The sequence below is a fragment of the Mirounga leonina genome, unplaced genomic scaffold (genome assembly GCF_011800145.1).
Source record: "Mirounga leonina isolate KUSES-001 unplaced genomic scaffold, KU_Mleo_1.0 Mir_125, whole genome shotgun sequence".
NCBI lineage: Eukaryota > Metazoa > Chordata > Mammalia > Carnivora > Phocidae > Mirounga > Mirounga leonina.
Genome location: NW_023270305.1, coordinates 73329785 through 73347388, shown reverse-complemented (window position 1 = coordinate 73347388; position 17604 = coordinate 73329785). Strand labels below are relative to the sequence as shown.

Here is a 17604-nt window from a genome sequence, read left to right as displayed (position 1 = left end):
CAGCCTCCACTGGGCAGAGGGGCACTGTCTTTGGTTAAGGGGAAGGAGCCGGGGAGGGCTGCAGACAGGAAAGAGGCCAAGGAAGAGCCCCAAAGACAGAGGACGGTTCCCTGAGGTCATCCAAAGCGAGGAGGACGCCATTCTCTGAGGCACTCAAGTCTCAGATCTGTGCTGAGGCCTTCTGCTTAGGTTGGGGTGGGGGGGCGGTTCTTTCTTGGGAAGTAATAGAGAGGGGGCAGAGGTGTTGAATTGAGATTTTAAATTGTTTAGGAGAAAAGGAGGGCAAAGGAGAACATGTGTTTCAAAGTTTTTATAGTGTGGTAGAACTCAGGATACATTTTTAGACTGGTCTGTAGTAGGATCTTTCCAACAAGAGTGAAGAATGAAACCCATGACAGGGAGAGGGTTTAATGAGACTGATTTTCATCCTTTTTATTCAGTCAAAATAGTTCATCATATAATAAAAGAGAAAGATCATACAATTATCTCAATAACACAATAAGAACAAGCATTTGACAAAATTCAATACCCTTTCTTCATTGATAACACTAGGAATACTGAAAATAGAAAGGAACGTTCCTAATCTAATAAAGAACATCTATAAGAAGCCTGCAGGTAACGTCATCATTAATAGTGAAACACTTTGCTTTTTTCTAAGATGGGAAACAAGATAAGGATGTTGTCTCTCACCGGGGACAATCGTTTTTGTAATAAGTAAAGAAATAAAAATAGAAGGCATACAGATTGGAATGGAAGAGATACAACTACAGGTTCTGACAGAGGGCATAATTTTATGTAGATCGCCCTTCGAAATTTACAAAAGAGCTGCTGGAAGTCATAAGTGAGTTTAGCATGATCCTGGAATAAAAAGTCAATCTACAAAAATCAATTATAATTCCATATACTAGCAATGGAAATTTGAAAAATGAAATTTCTTAAAAATACCATTTACAATACCATAAAAATTCAAATACTGAAGTATAAATCCCTTGAAACATGTGCAAGATGTCTACCATGAAATCTACAAAATACTGCCAAGAGAAATGAAAAGACATAAAAAGGGAGGGATATACCATGTTTATGGATTGGAAGATTCATTGTTAAGATATCTATTCTGCACAAACTGTGGAGTTTATAGTCTATACATTTTAGGCCCTATAGGTTATAGAGTCTATATTTCTCATGCAATCCAAATCCCAGGAGGAATTTTCAAAAAAAATTGAGAAGTTGTTTCTAAAATTTATGTGAAAATGCAAATGACCTAGAATAGTTAGAACAATCTTGGGAAAAAAGAACAAAGTTAGAGGACTTATGCCAACTTATTGAGTAAGGCAATACTAATCTTGACAGTGTGATATTTGCATGAGCATATAAATGGAAAATAATGGAAAGTAGAGTAATAGACACATATATAGCCTATTGATTTTTGACCAGGCACCATGTCAATTCAATAAAGAAAGAGAAGTCTTTCACAAGTGTTGTGGAGTAACTGGCATCTCTATGGGAAAAAAAAAAAAAATGAAGGTTGACACTTACCTAATCCTATATGCAAATATCATAGATCTACCCCACCATAGACCTAAATATAAAATCTGGAACCATGAATATTTCATAAAGATACACGGGAGAATATCTCCAGAACTTGAAGTTAAAAAAAAAAAAAAAACTTAGATAAGACACAGAAAACGCTAACCATATAAGGAAAACTGATCAATTTAGTGTTATCAAAATTAAAAACATCTGCTAATACCATTAAAAAAATGAAGAGGTAAGAAGGTAAACCTGGAAAAATTGTCACCTTACATCTATCTGAAAAGGAATTTGTATCCAGAATATATAAAAAATTTCCATACATCAACAACATGAGAAACAACACAATTTTAAAATGTGTAGAAGATTTTACTTTCACTGAGTGATACATGAATCTTCCTGGTGAATAAGAGCATGAAAAAGTTTCAACATCATTAATCATCAGACAACTGCAAATTAAAACCACAATGAGATTCTTTTAACACCCACTGAAATAACTAAAATTCAAAGAAACCTGCAGTACCAATCATTGGTGAGGAGTTGGAACAAGAGCGGTCTCGTACATGACTGGAGAAAAAGTAAAATGGTACAATTAGTTTGCCAATTTGACAATTTCCTAAAAGGGACCACTCCTCGGTATCAAGCCAAGAGAAATAAGAGCACATGTCCACAAGAATGTTCACAGTCTCCATATTCACGATAGGTACCACGTGAAACAACCCATACGTCCATCACCAGGGAGAGGTTAAACTGTGTACAGCCACACAATGGGATACAACTCGGTAACACAGAGGAACAAAGTATGGACACATGCAAAACATGGATGCATCTCCAAAACGTTATGTTGTGTGGAAGGAGGGAGTCCCAGTGCTCCCTGTCTGACTTTATTGGTAGAAATTTCAAGATTTCACAAAATTAATCCATGGAGATAGAAATCAGAACATTGTTTGCCTCTGAGGAAGGAGAGGGATTGGCTGGGAAATGGCAGGATGGAACTTTCCTGGGGGGTGATGGAAATATTTCCGTTTTTTTTTTTAAGATTTATTATTTATCCCTCTATTTTAGAGAGAGAGAGGGCATGAGTAGGGAGAGGGGGAGAGGGGGAGAATCTCAAGCAGACTCCCCACTGACTGGGGAGCCGACATTGGGGCTCGATCTCATGACCCAGGAGGTCATGACCTGAGCCAAAATCAAGACTCAGATGCTTAACTGACTGAGCCACCCAGGCTCCCCTGATGGAAATATTTCTACTGGGATGGCAACTACATGGGTATGTGTTATTGTCAAGACTCGTCAAACTTAGGATCTACATTTTATCGCATGCAAATTTGACTAGAGTAAAGGCAATTCCTTGTGTTTTTATAATTCACCAGAATTTTTACCAGGGTCCTATGGTAGACACCCCATTGGTTTTGGCTGAGTGCATTCTATTCATGCTACCTTGTGTGGTAGGTGAAGCATCTGTTACGCTCACTGCACAGATGAAGAAACCGGGAGAGCTCGGTGGTGCCAGAGAAGCCAGACTTCTGGTGGTTCTGCAGCCTCTCTGTGAGCATGCACTTGGAATCAGCCTCCTGGAGCTGAGAAAGCCCTCAGAGCTCTTCTCCTCCATCCTCCCATGTTTTAGTTGCAGAAACTGAAGCTCAGGTAACTTGGGAGGTGATGTGTAGGTTTGGGAAAAGAAGTGCTGGAGAAGAGAGCTCAGCAATGTCCGAGTTTGCCCTGGGGCCAGCTCTGTCTGGGTTCTGTGAAGTGTTTCACTCATCCCTCTGGGTTTCCTCAGTGGATTCAAACCCCATAAGGTCAATAAGGAGTGTGCCTGATTCCCCTGTGTACCCCTCCACAGCCTTTCTTCTCCCTGCCCTTCTCAAGGAGATATTCAGCTCATGTTCAAAAAATGCAAGCGCTAAATATTTGCAAAGCAGCTTACAATATAGACAGTTAAAATATATTTAAAAATAAAATATGTCAAAAACAGGGAAGAGATTATTAGAACTTCCTTGTTATATCCTACATACTTGCTGGAGAAAAAGCCCAAATTTGGCTCTATGCGTTCAAGTAGCTAAAGTAAAGAGGAAAATAAAATCAGTTCCAAAATTCTCTATGTCCACAGATCAAAAAAAGGTCTGTAAGTCTTGGTGGGTGGGGAAGCAGGATTAAAGGCACATCTCTTCCTGATGGTATTACTCACAGTCACACAGCTGGTTGATAGCAGAGGATGGCTTGTTGATTCCAAATTATGTGATGTTAACTAATCAACTAGAGGGCATCCTTCCCACAGGCTAATTGTTTTAGTAGTTCAATAAAATCAAATATCACCATATAAAAGCACAATAACCAACCAGAGTAGGGGAACCAGATTTAGCAAATAAAAATAGAAGAGCCCCAGCTAAATTTGAATTTCAGATCAATTTCAGATGAAATTTCATTCTTTGAATTCAACTGATGTCTTGTATTTTATCTGGCAACCTTAATCTGAGGAGTATAGATTTAGATTATACCGTATATAGAGGGATGGGTAACTACAGATCCTCTAGGCAACCTAACAGAAATTTCTTTTCAGGCATTGAATGACAGTTCAAAATTACACTCCTTGCCGAGGGTCTGGTGTGTAGTTTTCTTTTGCAGTTAAATCCCAAATCATAGGGGCGCCTGGGTGGCTCAGTAGGTTAAATGTCTGCCTTTGGCTCAGGTCATGATCCCAGGGTCCTGGGATAGAGGTCCCATGTCTGGCTCCCTGCTCATCAGGGAGCCTGCTTCTCCCTCTCCCTCTGCCATTCCCCCTGCTTGTGCTTGCTCTCTCTCTCTCTCTGTCAAATAAATAAATAAAATCTTAAAAAAAAAAAAAAAGAAACCCAAATCATACACTTTTTAAAGTAGCTCAGCTGAGGGTAGGATCTCCATCCACTTGTAAAATCTGAACTCTGACAGGACTCCCAGGCCGAGAAGACACTGCTGAGTTCTGGATCCACAGTGGGACTCTGTGGCCCCTGAGGGCATTTGAACTCCTTTAGGGAATTAATGGGAGTGGCCTTGACCGTGCAGCTTACCTTCACTTTTGCCAAATGGTTCTGCCAAAATGCCCTACTGATTTCATGGAAATGTCACAACAAACCAATTCCTCAAATTAAAAAAAAAACAAAACTTATAATTGGGAAATCTAAGATATACTGACATGGTCATTGAAGAATTACTTATAATGATGGCCGTTTAAATTCAACACAACTCAGATATACAACGATAACTAATGAGGCACATCAGCTGTGGCACAACCATGAAATAGAATTCTATGAATATTTAAAATGTTAAAATTTAAGTGACACATCAAATGTTTTTATCATGATCGAAAACAGAAAAAAATGTAAAACTACATGTTGTGTGAGCTCAGCTACATAAATGGTATGTTTCAGCACAAATTCAAATTTTTTTCAAATACAAATTTACCACGTTTAAAAGTCATTATCTTAGGATGATGGATTTATCGATAATTTTTGCTGTTTTCTTCTTTCATATTTTCTGTTCTTCTGTAACTTTTAGAGTGAGAAAAACATATTTCTAAAGAGAATGAACATCTCTGTAAGAAATTTTAGAACCGCAAAAACTTGATTATAATGGTAACCGGGTAAGTCCCTCCAATAACATCAACAACATTGGGATGATAAAACCTAGCATCCAGTCAAATAAAATGTAATAAATTCTGGTCTGTTGGGAACGAGATGCACTGCTAATATTCTGCTTGTGGGAATCTGAGTGTTCTTCAAGGTTACATGAAAATTTAGCTCTAACACTTCCAGTTTGAAGTTCCAAAGTTCCACATGTAGAATATTGACAAGGGATCAAGAGCAGGAGAACAGGAAAGAGAGAGAAAGAGGAAAAAAGCGTAATGAAAAGATCCTAGGCCACATGGAGAAAAACCAGCAAAAGGAGAACAGGAAGGAAAAGTGGGGTGAAGAGAGGGGAATGGAGGATAAAAATTTCTGGACATTTTGCATCCCCCCAGAATCAGGAAAATGGAAGTAAAGTTGCTAGATGAAACTGGAGGCCTGCACACTCGACATCCCCACTCCTCATGGCTCTGCTCTGGTGTCCTGTCCAGTGGCTTCATCCAGAGAGGAAGAGTTCAGGTCAATGGAAATCGGGTGCATTATCAGCATATCAAAGCAGACCTTACTGCCCCTGGGCACTCAGGGAAGCCAAACTGGTTGTCTTCCCTGGCGGTTTGTATGGCACAGGCATGTGGTACCTCACGTGCTTCCAGAATTTGGAATTCAGGGACTGTTTGTTGGCCACGTGGTCTTCCCTCCACTTGATGGTACCTTGCACTTCCACGAGATGCTTGAGGGAATCTTGAAGCTCCCCAAACTGCAGTCCACCGGGCTTGCTCAGAGGCTCCAATTCTATAAGAATCACCTTGGAGTCATTCTGGAGGAGGGCGCTGTGCAAGGCGATCTCCTGCTCGTAAGCAAACTCCCTGCTTTGCACCATCTCAGGAGTCAGGATAAAAATCTGCCGCCGACTCTTTCGTATGTTGCTTTCCACTGCAGTGGCTGCATCTGGAAATAAAAGACAAGGATCACATTTCCTGTTGCTGCATTTTTAAGTCTAATGCTTTGATCATAAATGTTCTGAACTTAAAAAGCAAAACAAAACATTATGGTTTCAATCCGGCAGGACATTCTGACACTGATCAGTTCTTTATTCAGGAAAGGGGGAATGGGCTTGGATGGACAACCTGTTATGTTCGACTTACCCCTCTTGCTGTGAGCACATCAGTCCCAAGCCCCTCTTCCTTCCCAGGTAGATCAGTCCTAACTAAAACAGAGTCCTTGGAGTTAAATGGCAGCTACGTAGAGATATTTAGTGGGAGAATTAAAATTCAAGTTCATTAGCTACATATTATCTTCTTAGAATATTAGCTTATGTGTTTTACGAGAGCTTAGTACTTTCATTCTTAGGAACCCTTGCTCCTCTGAACTGATTAAAGTCTCTAAGGGTGTCCTGGAGTCATGTCATTCCCCAATATCTCTATTTGAGAAGCTGATTTGATCCAGACTAGAAAAATCTTAAGGAAGACCAGATCCCCTTATCAAGTTAGAGTTTATATAGCATCAACTCCATAGTGATGGCAGGTAACTTCTGGGCAGACTTAGAAAGAATGTGTAAAATATTCAGCTCTCACAGCGAGGAGGGAACAGAGACAACAAAGAAACGCAACCACGAATGAAACCACTCCAGATAATCTCAGAGGGTGGCAGCTGAAAGACTGCCAAACCCTGTAGTGTGAACTAGGGAAATAAATGTCGAATAGTGCCAGGTAGAGACCTCAGGATCCTAACAGAAAACTTGACACACTCAAAAGGACTGACTTAAGAGAGGTTAATGAAAGGACAATTTATAAAAGATGTGGGTAGAGCCAAGGGAAATCAGTGAGAGGTGCCTCAGGACCCCAGCAGGGGAAATAACAGGGAGGCATTACCTTCCTCTAGGTGTGAAGGGGAGGAAACAGTTATGGAAGCTAATGAATATAAAGGCAGCTAAAGAAGCCTGTGTTCCAGGAAAGAAGAGCCCAGCTACCCTGGCAACCTCACGGGATGCCTGCCTCTGAACTCCTGCCAGTGCTTCCATCGGCCAAACCCAGCAGGGGCGTGATGGATTCCATAATGACCAGCCCCCCAGGGCCACTGGATGGAGCGGGGTGCAGAGTGGATTTGAAGGAGCAAACTTCCGGATGGTAACTAGCATGGGAAGAAATACACTGATGCAGTCAGTCATGAACTCTTCCGAAGGGACGAATGAAGTTGGATGTTGTTTTGTTAGATCTGATCTTACTTTGGTTAAAGTAAGGTCAGAGGACATCCTTGAGGGAGGGGAAGTGGGAACGTTCCCCAGTGAAAAACAGCACAATGAAAGCCACGCAAGCTTGGGCCTCAGCGAGCTGGCATTCACGTTGGGCTGGAGGGAGGTAGAACTAGAAATGAGGGCGATGGACCTGAGACAAAAGTGATGAAGTGTTTGCAGCCAGACAAAAGTGATGAAGCGTTTGCAGCCAGACGTGGCAGACATCGCAAACAGCTGGGGTCCCTCCAGCTTCCTGAGCAGTTGTGTAACATGAAAAGAGCATTTGAGCACCGGTACTCATTTCTGTCTCCTGGAATGAGTAGCCAGAGGGAGACCTGGAGGAGAAAGAAAGCCTCTAGAGAAAACTTGGATTCCGTTTTCCTGAATTGTTCATTTTACAAGTCTCCCCTGCCATTGTGGGATGATTAACATTGCCCAAATATTCCAGGACAAACCAGATTCACCTGCTGTGTGTTCCTTTAAATCTATAGATGCTTGAATCCCTCTTTGCAGTGGAAATGCCAGTTTAAATTCACAGTCTACTAAGCATTAACTTTAGTGGACTTACCCTCATGATGCTCCTGCTTCACTCACATTCCAAACACTTCCTGCTCTCTGAGGAATTCGAGAAGAGCTATAAGGACGGCTCATGGGTACTTGACATAAATATAGAGGGAGGAGGAGAACAGCTACTGAGAGTCCAGAATTGTGACAAACGGTCAAAGGTACATGAAATCGACTAGGAATACTAAGAAACAGAAGACAGCTCTAGTGGTTGTTGTGAGAATATACATTTGCAATGTTTCTCCAATACAAGGAAAATCATAAAGACTCTCTGAATCCTTGCAAATATTTTAGCCAATGCCTCTGGATATTAGAACAAAATTCTTTGTTTTTTGAGTCTTCTTTTGGCTCATCTAGAGAGAATTAAGATATATGTCAGTTATCCTAGTGGTGGACATGGGAAGTCAAATAGGGCAGTGCCTTGCTCAATCCACCTAGCTGTGTCTTCACATCACTGATACTCTTGTGAAGACCTCATGATCAGGTTGGCCACAGGAGCAAGAGGAACAAGAATAAATATCTCCTTCTTCTGGAGAAATATTTAAAAACTCTGGTCTTAAGACCTGGAATAATGATTGTCCTATCCCCAACATAGGGATAAGACCACCTATCTCTTGGCCTTCTGATAAATGTGAATTTCTGTCCTTGATGTATGTTGATGGCTTTACCTTCTCCAGGTAGCAGATCTCTCCCATAAATGCATAAGTTATAGCCACATTTATTTTCAAGAACATCAGGCAGAATCTGGTGAACAAAGTGCCCCACGGCATTGGCCCTCTCGGGACTATTTTTATAGTTCCGTGGATAGATGACATAAGCATCATAGATCTTTCCATCTGAAAATGAGGTCAAGAAGTACAGCTTTATTACTTGGCTCTGAAAATTCCCATTTGACTCTTCCTAGACATTCTTCACTGAATTTTATTGTTGTTGGTGCATGTATCCTATCTCCCAAAATATTCTAAAATCCAGAGATGGTGACAACAATCTACCACTACCAGATATTATCATAAAATCAATCTTAATCCCAAATTTCCCCCCTTTACTGCCTCAGACTGAATGGTAGAGAATAGGCAAGAGCCAGTCCAGTTTAGCACAGACCATATTGTCAAATTTAATTTACAATTTATTGGTAAATATTTATTGTCATGGATAAGGAGTCTTCTGTTGTTTGGAGTAGATCTCAATTTTAGCTATTGTTTTCCCCTAACCTAGGAAGTGAAAATGCGAAAGGAGAATCAAATCATTAGCCCTAGTTGATTGGACCATATGGAAAATGTAAAGTATATCTGCCTCCAAAGGAAAGAATGTTGTCTGATTTAGCAGGCATAAATGTATTCTTTCATGTGTATACTCATGCACATAGGTAGGACTCTTTATGGAGTGGGCTTTCTGGTAAAATACACCTGCATTCTGATGGCCCTTTCTAAGCTGTTCACATCTGGAAAGCAGGAACACTTTTGTTAATGTTTTGAATTCCATAAATTTTTACCAATGCACATTTTCCAAAATGTTTAAACTTTTCTGGGCTTGGGCTGATTCTGTTCTTGATTTAGTAGGAATAGCAAGCCTATTGGGGAAGAAATTTGAGCTGTTGAGATGAATCTCAGAACCATAAGGAGCAACAAAAAAGGCTAGAGAACGGCCTCAAAGTGGACTGAAAAACAAAAAGATCTGCCCACAATATGTTAGCAAGCAAAATCTGGGTTTAGTAGCATAGCTATTAAGAGATCAATAGACAAGTAACCAACAGCCATTATGGATCCTTTTCTTTTGAAGAAAAAGGTGAAATTTGCCACTTACCATTCCTAGTTTTGTAAGGTCTAGCTATCTCCCTCCAGAGCAGAATAACCTCAATCCAGAACACTTTCAGCGTTATCACCATGACATTGATTAGCATTAACAAGGTGCTAAATCCCGCCAGTATGTAGTAGGTGCTTTGCTGGTCATCTATTCAAAAGATAAGGGGAAGACAAAAATGATCACTATTATTACTAGAACAAGGTAAAATAAACAAATGCATGTCTGCTGACCTCCACTGGGAGTACAAGAGACTCATACAAGAGATGCCTACCTGGGATTTTCATGGCTGCTTTGAGAATCACTAAGTGAACATTTGTTGAGCGTCTACTCTGGGTAAGGCAGCAGGCTAGGCATTGTAGGGGATTCTCAAAGCATAAAAGGTGTCGAGGCAAATGTAAACTTCACTAAGATAGGAGGTAAACATGTAATTTGAGCTGGCAGAGGCTTTTAGGAGTGCTCCCTCCATGCTAGGCTGGGCAGTGGAGCCTTCCTGCAGGAGGAGGGAAGTATTATAGAACCGCAAAACAAGGAAAATGTACTCCTGGCAAGAGGGGCCGCTGTGAGCCCGAGGGCAGAGATGTGGTGTGTTCTCTGAGGAATTAGAGTAATCTAGTGTGTGGAATTAGTGGAAGACACAATAAGAAATGTGGGTCAGGGTTAGGTTCTGACCAGACTTGAGGCTCCCGTTAAGGCATTTTCCCTTTATTTGGGAAGGTTATGGGAGCCACTGAGAAGTGTTGAGTGGGGTGTTAACAATGAAAGGGGTTGACAAGCAAGATTAATCTGAAGGTAGGGGAAGATTTGTCTCTGTGAGAAGAGACATAATTACTTAGAGGAAAATGGACAGGAAGTTTCTGCAATACTTGTGGTGAAAGATAAGGAGGGTTCAGACTCATGTAATAACGAGAAAGGAACGGATACACCTGGTGTTGGGGCATTAAGGAGAACAAATCAAAAGGTCTTGGGGTCTTACTGCATTGGAAAGCAGGGAAGAGACAGGGGCCGTGTAAGTCTCTAAAGCATAATTGATGGAGAAGTCAGATTACTGGGGTCCTAGGTTCTAAACACACCCCTTACTCTTCTCGTCACTGAACTGTGTCCCATACTCACTGTTGCACAAAGTGCATACACGAGATGGTTCCCAATTTCAAGGACTTGTAACAGATATGTACAAATTGAATACAAGAGTTGTACTCATTAATGGTATTTTTGGCTGTCTTAAGTTTACTTCTCTCTTTAGAATTAACTATCCTCTTACAAGTAGTTCCACTTAAAGATGACCATGAGAAGAATCTCAAAGGAGATTTGTCTCTTATAGCGTTTTCCCTGCATTTTTTGTCTGAAGTCTCAAAGCAAGGGGGTCCCAGTCTTTCCATAGAAAATCATTCATCCATATTCACAGATTCCTCCCATAGCTCATCAGCATCCTGAGTATCCAGCCCTGTGAATCAAGAATGGCCAAGGCGAAGAGATTCAAAACCAGGGGGCGATGGAGGAGGCCTGTTACTGGAAATTGGCAGAGAGCTTACTATCTGCACTGTCATCAGTTTAAATGATAAATACTCCCTAAGGAAAGCATTTCAACAGGATTTGCCTCCAGGTCACTCTCTCTAAAAGTCTTATCTGGGGGCGCCTGGGTGGTTCAGGTGGTTAAGCGTCTGCCTTTGGCTCAGGTCATGATTCCAGGGTCCTGGGATCGAGGCCCACATCAGGCTCCCTGCTCCACGGGAGGCCTGCTTCTCCCTCTCCCTCTACTGTTCCCCCTGCTTGTGCTCTCTCGCCCTCTCTGTCAAATAAATAAATAAAACCTTTTAAAAAAAGAAAAGAAAAGTCCTATCTGGATACCCTCTGGGAACCCAAATCTCTGGGGGTGACCGTGGTGAAGTAACTGCGCATATGGCTGGCTGCCTCCGCTGGGAGGAAAGAAGTTAATCCAAGACAGTAAAGAAAGTTGAAGTTCAATATCTTTCTGTTCATGACTTTACATCTGTATAAATAACTCTGTATGTTATTGTAACTAAATGTAACTAAACATTAAATACTTTCCAAAAGTGTTTATAAACAGGAAAACACTGCCTAAGTTTGAGTCCTGGCTCTAACTCTAATTTGGTAAGTTCTTCAACCTCCTCTTGCTTCAGTTTCCTCATCTGCAAAACTGGATGTTAGTAACAGTCTCTTCCTCGTGGGATATTGATCAAATAAATAAGAAATGAAATGGAAAATATTTAGACAGGTCCAAAGGAAACAATGAATAAATGTGTACTACTGTTATTATGAGTGTCAAATATTTATTTAATCACGGGAACATAAGCTTTTAAAGTTCTTGTTGTTGAAATTCGAGATAATGTAATTTATTTTGTGATGAGAAATAAAGGAATTAACTGTGACAATTAAACTGCTGTAGCAATAGTTTTTGTTTAATGTACGCAGTTGTCAAAACAGAGTGTAACCATGTTATTTGAAGAAAACCAGGGGAAGGGTAGCACATACGAATAAACTAGAAGGAAAAAAGTCACGAAGTACATGTAACATGAAAACAACTCCAATACACAGGTCATCAGAGAACATTCATAAAGTGACAACGTAAGCAAGGCATGGGGACATCAAGGCAATGGCAGCTCTGGCGCGGGGGCGGGGGGAGGCGAGGGGCGGGGCACAGCTTCCCTCTCCTTGGGGATCCACTGTGCCAGCCAGCCCCACCAGACTGCCGTCATATTACATTATGATGTGGTCCATATGTCCTGGGGCGACTCCGTTATTACTAGTAGAAACCTGGCAACACATGGAACTCGATAGCACTCAATGTCATGATTCTGTTTGTTTGATAAAAACTTATAAATGAGTGGTTTAAGTCTAAATTAAAGGAAAAATTCCAAGCACCACCTCAGGCAGAGACTTAACATGAACACATCAAATTGGTGGTCTGCTTATCTATCACCCCCAATTTTTTTTTCATCACATTGTACCTCTGGGTGTTTATCCAAATCAATCTGGGCTATATCCCACTTAGGGGTATAAACTGAGGGCTTAACTCTCCCTTTGGCTACGTGACAAACACATTAAATAATTTCCACGTAGTTGTGCATGGAGTGACAAGTGTAAAAATACCATATTTTTCTCCCCACCCATTTATACTGGATTCAGTGCTTCATCTAACAAACAAGATGTCTTTGCCTGGAAATGCAAACAGGGGAGGAAGTTGACAGGTGCTCAGGAAGGAAATGGTTGTAAAACTATTTTTGTTGACATCATTGCATGCAATGACATACCAAGGGAGTGGGAGGAAGAAGCAGTCTTCCCCCCCAGAGGAGAAATATGTCATCACTGACATTGGTTAGTGATGTCTGGGTAAGGTGATGATTAAAAGCACAATGACTTTGGGGTGCCCAGGTGGCTCAGTCAGTTAAGCATCTGCCTTCGGCTCAGGTCATGATCCCAGGATCCTGGAGTTGAACCAAGGGCCCTGGGGTCAAGCCCTGCATCAAGCCCCGTGTTGGGCTCCCTGCTTAGCAGGGGAGTCTGTTTCTCCCTCTCTCTCTGCCCCTTCCCCCACTCATGCTCTCTCTCTCGCTCTCTCACTCACTCTCTCTCTCAAATAAATAAATAAAATCTTTTTTAAAAAAGCACAATGACTTAGATGGTCTTATTGCTGTTTCAGATTCTTTACAATGTGTCTTCTTATTACCTGTACCCAAGACAGATCATTCTCTCCACCTTGCTTCCATATGCTGCTGATTATTTGTGAAAGAGAATGTTACATTTTAAAAGATGATATATAGTGTCTGAACGTGATCTACTGAAGAGTAGTCAGTTTCCTATTTTTGTTATAATTATATTTTATTGCATCAAATTATAATGAAGTCATTAAAGGCATGCTAGATTCAGATAAAACTAACCAATTTGGCCTTTCCAAGTTACTGGGAAGGTTATCCACCCTAACAAACATAAATGTAAACCGTTGCTTTGTTGAATAATTAGGCCTTATAGCTAGAGCAATGGAAATGTACAAAAATCATTTTCCTTGATAACTTTGGTATGCGTTCATTTATTCATTCAACAAATTGTTATTGAGTGCAGGCTAGGTACCAGGCACTGCACTACAGACGGAGGCCACGAAGATGGATGAGACGCCATTCATGCCCTCATGGAGCTTAGAGTCACGTTCAGCAGACTCTCACATAGATTTTTGTAAGTGTGATGAGTGTAGAGATAGAGACAGGGCCCTACAGGAACACCGGGAAGGAATATAGACTCCAAACTGGTGGCCAAGGAAGTCTCCTCACAAAAGGTGGTACCTGAATTGCATGTTGAATAACAGATGTAGTAAAGAAATGAGCTGAACTACCAGACTTCCCGTGAGTTTTACCTACATTTAGATTGGTAGTTACCAGAGATAGGGGTGGGGGTGGGAGAAATGGGTGAACAGGTTGTGTTTTCTTTTTTTAGTTTAAATACATTGAATCTTTAAAAAGACAGAAAAAGAAAGCCATGCAGCCAAACAATGTATTTGGTGAAATAAATGATGGTTCCTATGTATAATGGGATACTGTGAAGCCAGGAGAGGAGAAGGGGTGGGAGAAGGGAGACGAGTGAGGGGAGGAAGAAGGGGAAAGTAAAGCTGTAGAGAAGCAACTAGGGAAACCACACTACAAATGGTCAGTGTTCTTAAGAGGAGAAGCACATGTTACGAGATGGGCCACTTCCATGGCCTTGAGAGCCACACTCCAACACCTTGGTCTCTAAGAAAATGATTTCAGCTTACAGTTGATGCAGCTAACTCGGGTGACCAAAGTCTCAGGAGCACTCCTTACTTGGACTTCTCCTCTTCAGTCTTATGGTGTGCCGTATCGAACCATGCAAACTCTGAGCCAGACATTCATACTTCAGGGACAAATGCTCCTCTCGCACATCATCTATTCTTAAAATGGTGTTCTGACAAGTCAGCTCACTGCTAAAATTAAAAAGGGGACATGTTACTTTCAATGCTTACTTTGCTGTTGCGAATTGTGCGGGAGGAAAAGGGAATGCTTTAACCTCCATATAAAAATACCTTTGATTTTTCTCCTGGTCCTCTTGAATTCTTGCTTCACCAAAGTTCCGAACTGTGGTTCCGTTCACCTTCCACCGGACGCCAGCCATGAACCGAGAGCCTTTCCCAAAACAAGCAGAGCAGAGTATGTTTGCTGGTTTTCCTAGGTGAGAAGTGAAGAAATTCACCGGTAAAATTCAGTTCTGCCAATAGTAGTGCGTTCAATGTGAAAAAAATCATTGAACATCTGGTGTGTGCCGGGAACTGATTCCATTCCCCTCCCTTATCGTTAGCACCTCCCTCTCTGTCCCAGGCCCTCGCCTTGCCTCCACCCCCTTCGTTCAGTTTGGAGGAAGCTCTGCTCCCACTTGCCTCTCATCTGCTGCGTAAACTAAGGAGCTAAATAACTCTGGCTTCATCAATCCCAGATTATAAGGTAGGGCTTCTTTTTAATCTAAATTGGAATTTCTTTGTAACTTCTTTCTTCCACATCTTCCTCCTTTTACTGAGTCCTCTTCATCTTTCTGGAAGCCCCTTGGTTGGTAAAACTGTGTTTTGCTGGACCCGGCTACAGTCCCAGTATTGAATCATTCAAGAGCACTCTCCATTATTACAACTCCTTTTACTTGAGGCTTCCTCGGCCCTGAGCTGAAAGCATGGGGGCTGCCCTCATGCCTGGGGACGTGCATTTAGCCATCGCTTACTGAGCCCTTGGTTCCTGGGTCCAGAAGTATGCAGAGGGGTGAGGAATGCAGAGTGTCTCAGAAGGTGACAATAGCACACTCAAATGATGAAAATACAAGGTATTCTAGTCTTCTATAGAAAAGCTGACAAGTGACTTGGGAATACAGAGGGAGAAGTCATTCTAGGGAGCAGGACTGCCATGCCGTACGCGACAATGGTTTCCTTGGACCTGATCGGATGGAGGTTCTGGGGGCAGGCAAGGAGGGTGGCACTGGGGAGTGGTGTTTGAGCTCACTGTTGAGAGATGAGAAGGAGGAACAACATGGACAAAAGCAAGAAAGAATGTGGAAATGCTGCCTTAATCAGTGTAACAACTGTGACGGGGTCAGCGCGGTGGGGACACGGGGCAGGTGGGGTTAACAGCTGCGGATGAGCCAGGATGTAGTGAGAACCAGTTCGTGAAGGGACTTATCTTATAGGCCAAGAGCTTGGAGCTGTATCTCATTTCTGGTGGGGAACCAGAGAACACAGAGATGAGCAGAGTCGGAAAGCCTGGGTTCTTATCCTTCTATCATAGATTATTCACACCCCTTGGCATGTCATTGATCCTACCTGAGCCTAAATATCCACAAGCATAAATTGGGAACAATGTCTACCTCCTGGAGAGAAGTAAGGATGAAGTAAAATGTACGTGTGAAAGCACCATGAGTTACAAGTACAATACAGATGTAATCGCTAGGGATTCCTAATATTAGCAAGTGCCCAGGTGAATATTTCCACACATCACATTTCATTTAATCCCCAAGATCCATCGTGTTAACTGCCTGACCCATGCTTGGGGAATTCAGATCAAGAGTCATATGGAAGGATTCTCCAGGTAACACGTAGAGCATTCTTAAAGTTTTCTTACCGATTTCCACTTCTTTTGTTTCATTTTGCGGAGGGGCTATAATTACTGGAAACCAAGAAAAGCTTTCCTCCTCTTAAATCAAAGACAAAGAGAATATAAATATTAAGATAGCATTGGATGGTGATCATTATAAAGCTCGTGTTTTCATATTTCTATCCTATTTCATGGCAATGTTTCTCAAATTTTTCTGACAATGACACACAGCAACAAATACATGCACGCACACACACATACACACAAACGAAAAAGAAAATATTCAAGTAATACTTTCCCTTACTACCTATGATACTCTTTCATATTTCCTATTCTCTTTTATATCATTAAAACAAATGTTAATCCAACACATTAAATAAATTACATGGCCTGGCAATTGCTAGAAAACCACAGTTCTACAGAATAAGCACAGCACTACAGGAAGGAAGATTTCAACAGTCCCATGAAACAACAGCATATATAAGGTACTTAACAAATGCTTGTTGAATGAAAAAAAAAAAGCCCTATGACCATGATAAACACATAGGCCCACACTTCCGCTCACAGAGTTTCACCATTGTGGAAATTCTGTGGCACTGATGCCTAGAGACAGTGAAGAGGGTTTTCTGGAGGACTGCTGCATTTCTACACCCCTTGATTCTCATTTATTTCAGAATAGTGTGATGCTAAGGAAACCCTGACTCCTTATAGATTTGATACCCTTGGTGGTGAGGTATTTCACCACCAATAGGTTTTATAGACTTTAACATTTGAAAAACACTCTTTAGAATCAAATTATCTACTTGAGGTCACTGATAATGTAGAAGGTATTGCAAGCCAGAATTGTGTGAAAGGTGAAATGGAATGGTGTCACTTACGTCAAGAGGTTTTGAAATGGAGCCAGGAGGCCATTAAGGAGATGGGCCCCATGTCCTCACTGGTAGAACCATGAACTTTTGAACTAGTGAGACTATAAATATTCCAAGAATGAGCCCAAACATCTGCAACTTGGTACAATAAGAGACTTGCTTGTGATAGCCTTAGTCACCAATTATATTAAATGAAGGTTAGCTTTCTACTGCTAATACCCATTAGAATTATTTGTAAACGATGTCTACGTGCATTCCCTCTTTGCTTTAAAATCCCCTGACTTTTGCTCCCTAGTGGGACACTAGTTGGGTTGCTACCCAAATCTGTGTACCCCAAATTGCAATTATTTGATCCCAAATAAACAGTCTTGCGTACTTATTGCCTCCTGATAACTTTGGGTTGA

The 17604-nt window shown here is 41.4% G+C and overlaps 1 protein-coding gene across 1 annotated transcript in view; it reads right to left on the bottom strand.

Annotated features, from left to right (window-relative positions):
- Nucleotides 1-4361: 4361 nt before the first annotated feature.
- The window catches only part of IL1RL1 (interleukin 1 receptor like 1), a 33483-nt gene continuing 20240 nt past the window's right edge, over nucleotides 4362-17604 (bottom strand). The window contains exons 7-12 of the mRNA XM_035001854.1: nucleotides 16359-16430; nucleotides 14786-14927; nucleotides 14547-14686; nucleotides 9736-9882; nucleotides 8601-8768; nucleotides 4362-6083 (exon numbers count right to left, since the gene is read on the bottom strand). Coding sequence (XP_034857745.1) covers nucleotides 5698-6083; nucleotides 8601-8768; nucleotides 9736-9882; nucleotides 14547-14686; nucleotides 14786-14927; nucleotides 16359-16430 — 1055 coding nt within the window. The 3' untranslated portion in view covers nucleotides 4362-5697. The remainder of the gene's footprint in view (nucleotides 6084-8600; nucleotides 8769-9735; nucleotides 9883-14546; nucleotides 14687-14785; nucleotides 14928-16358; nucleotides 16431-17604) is intronic.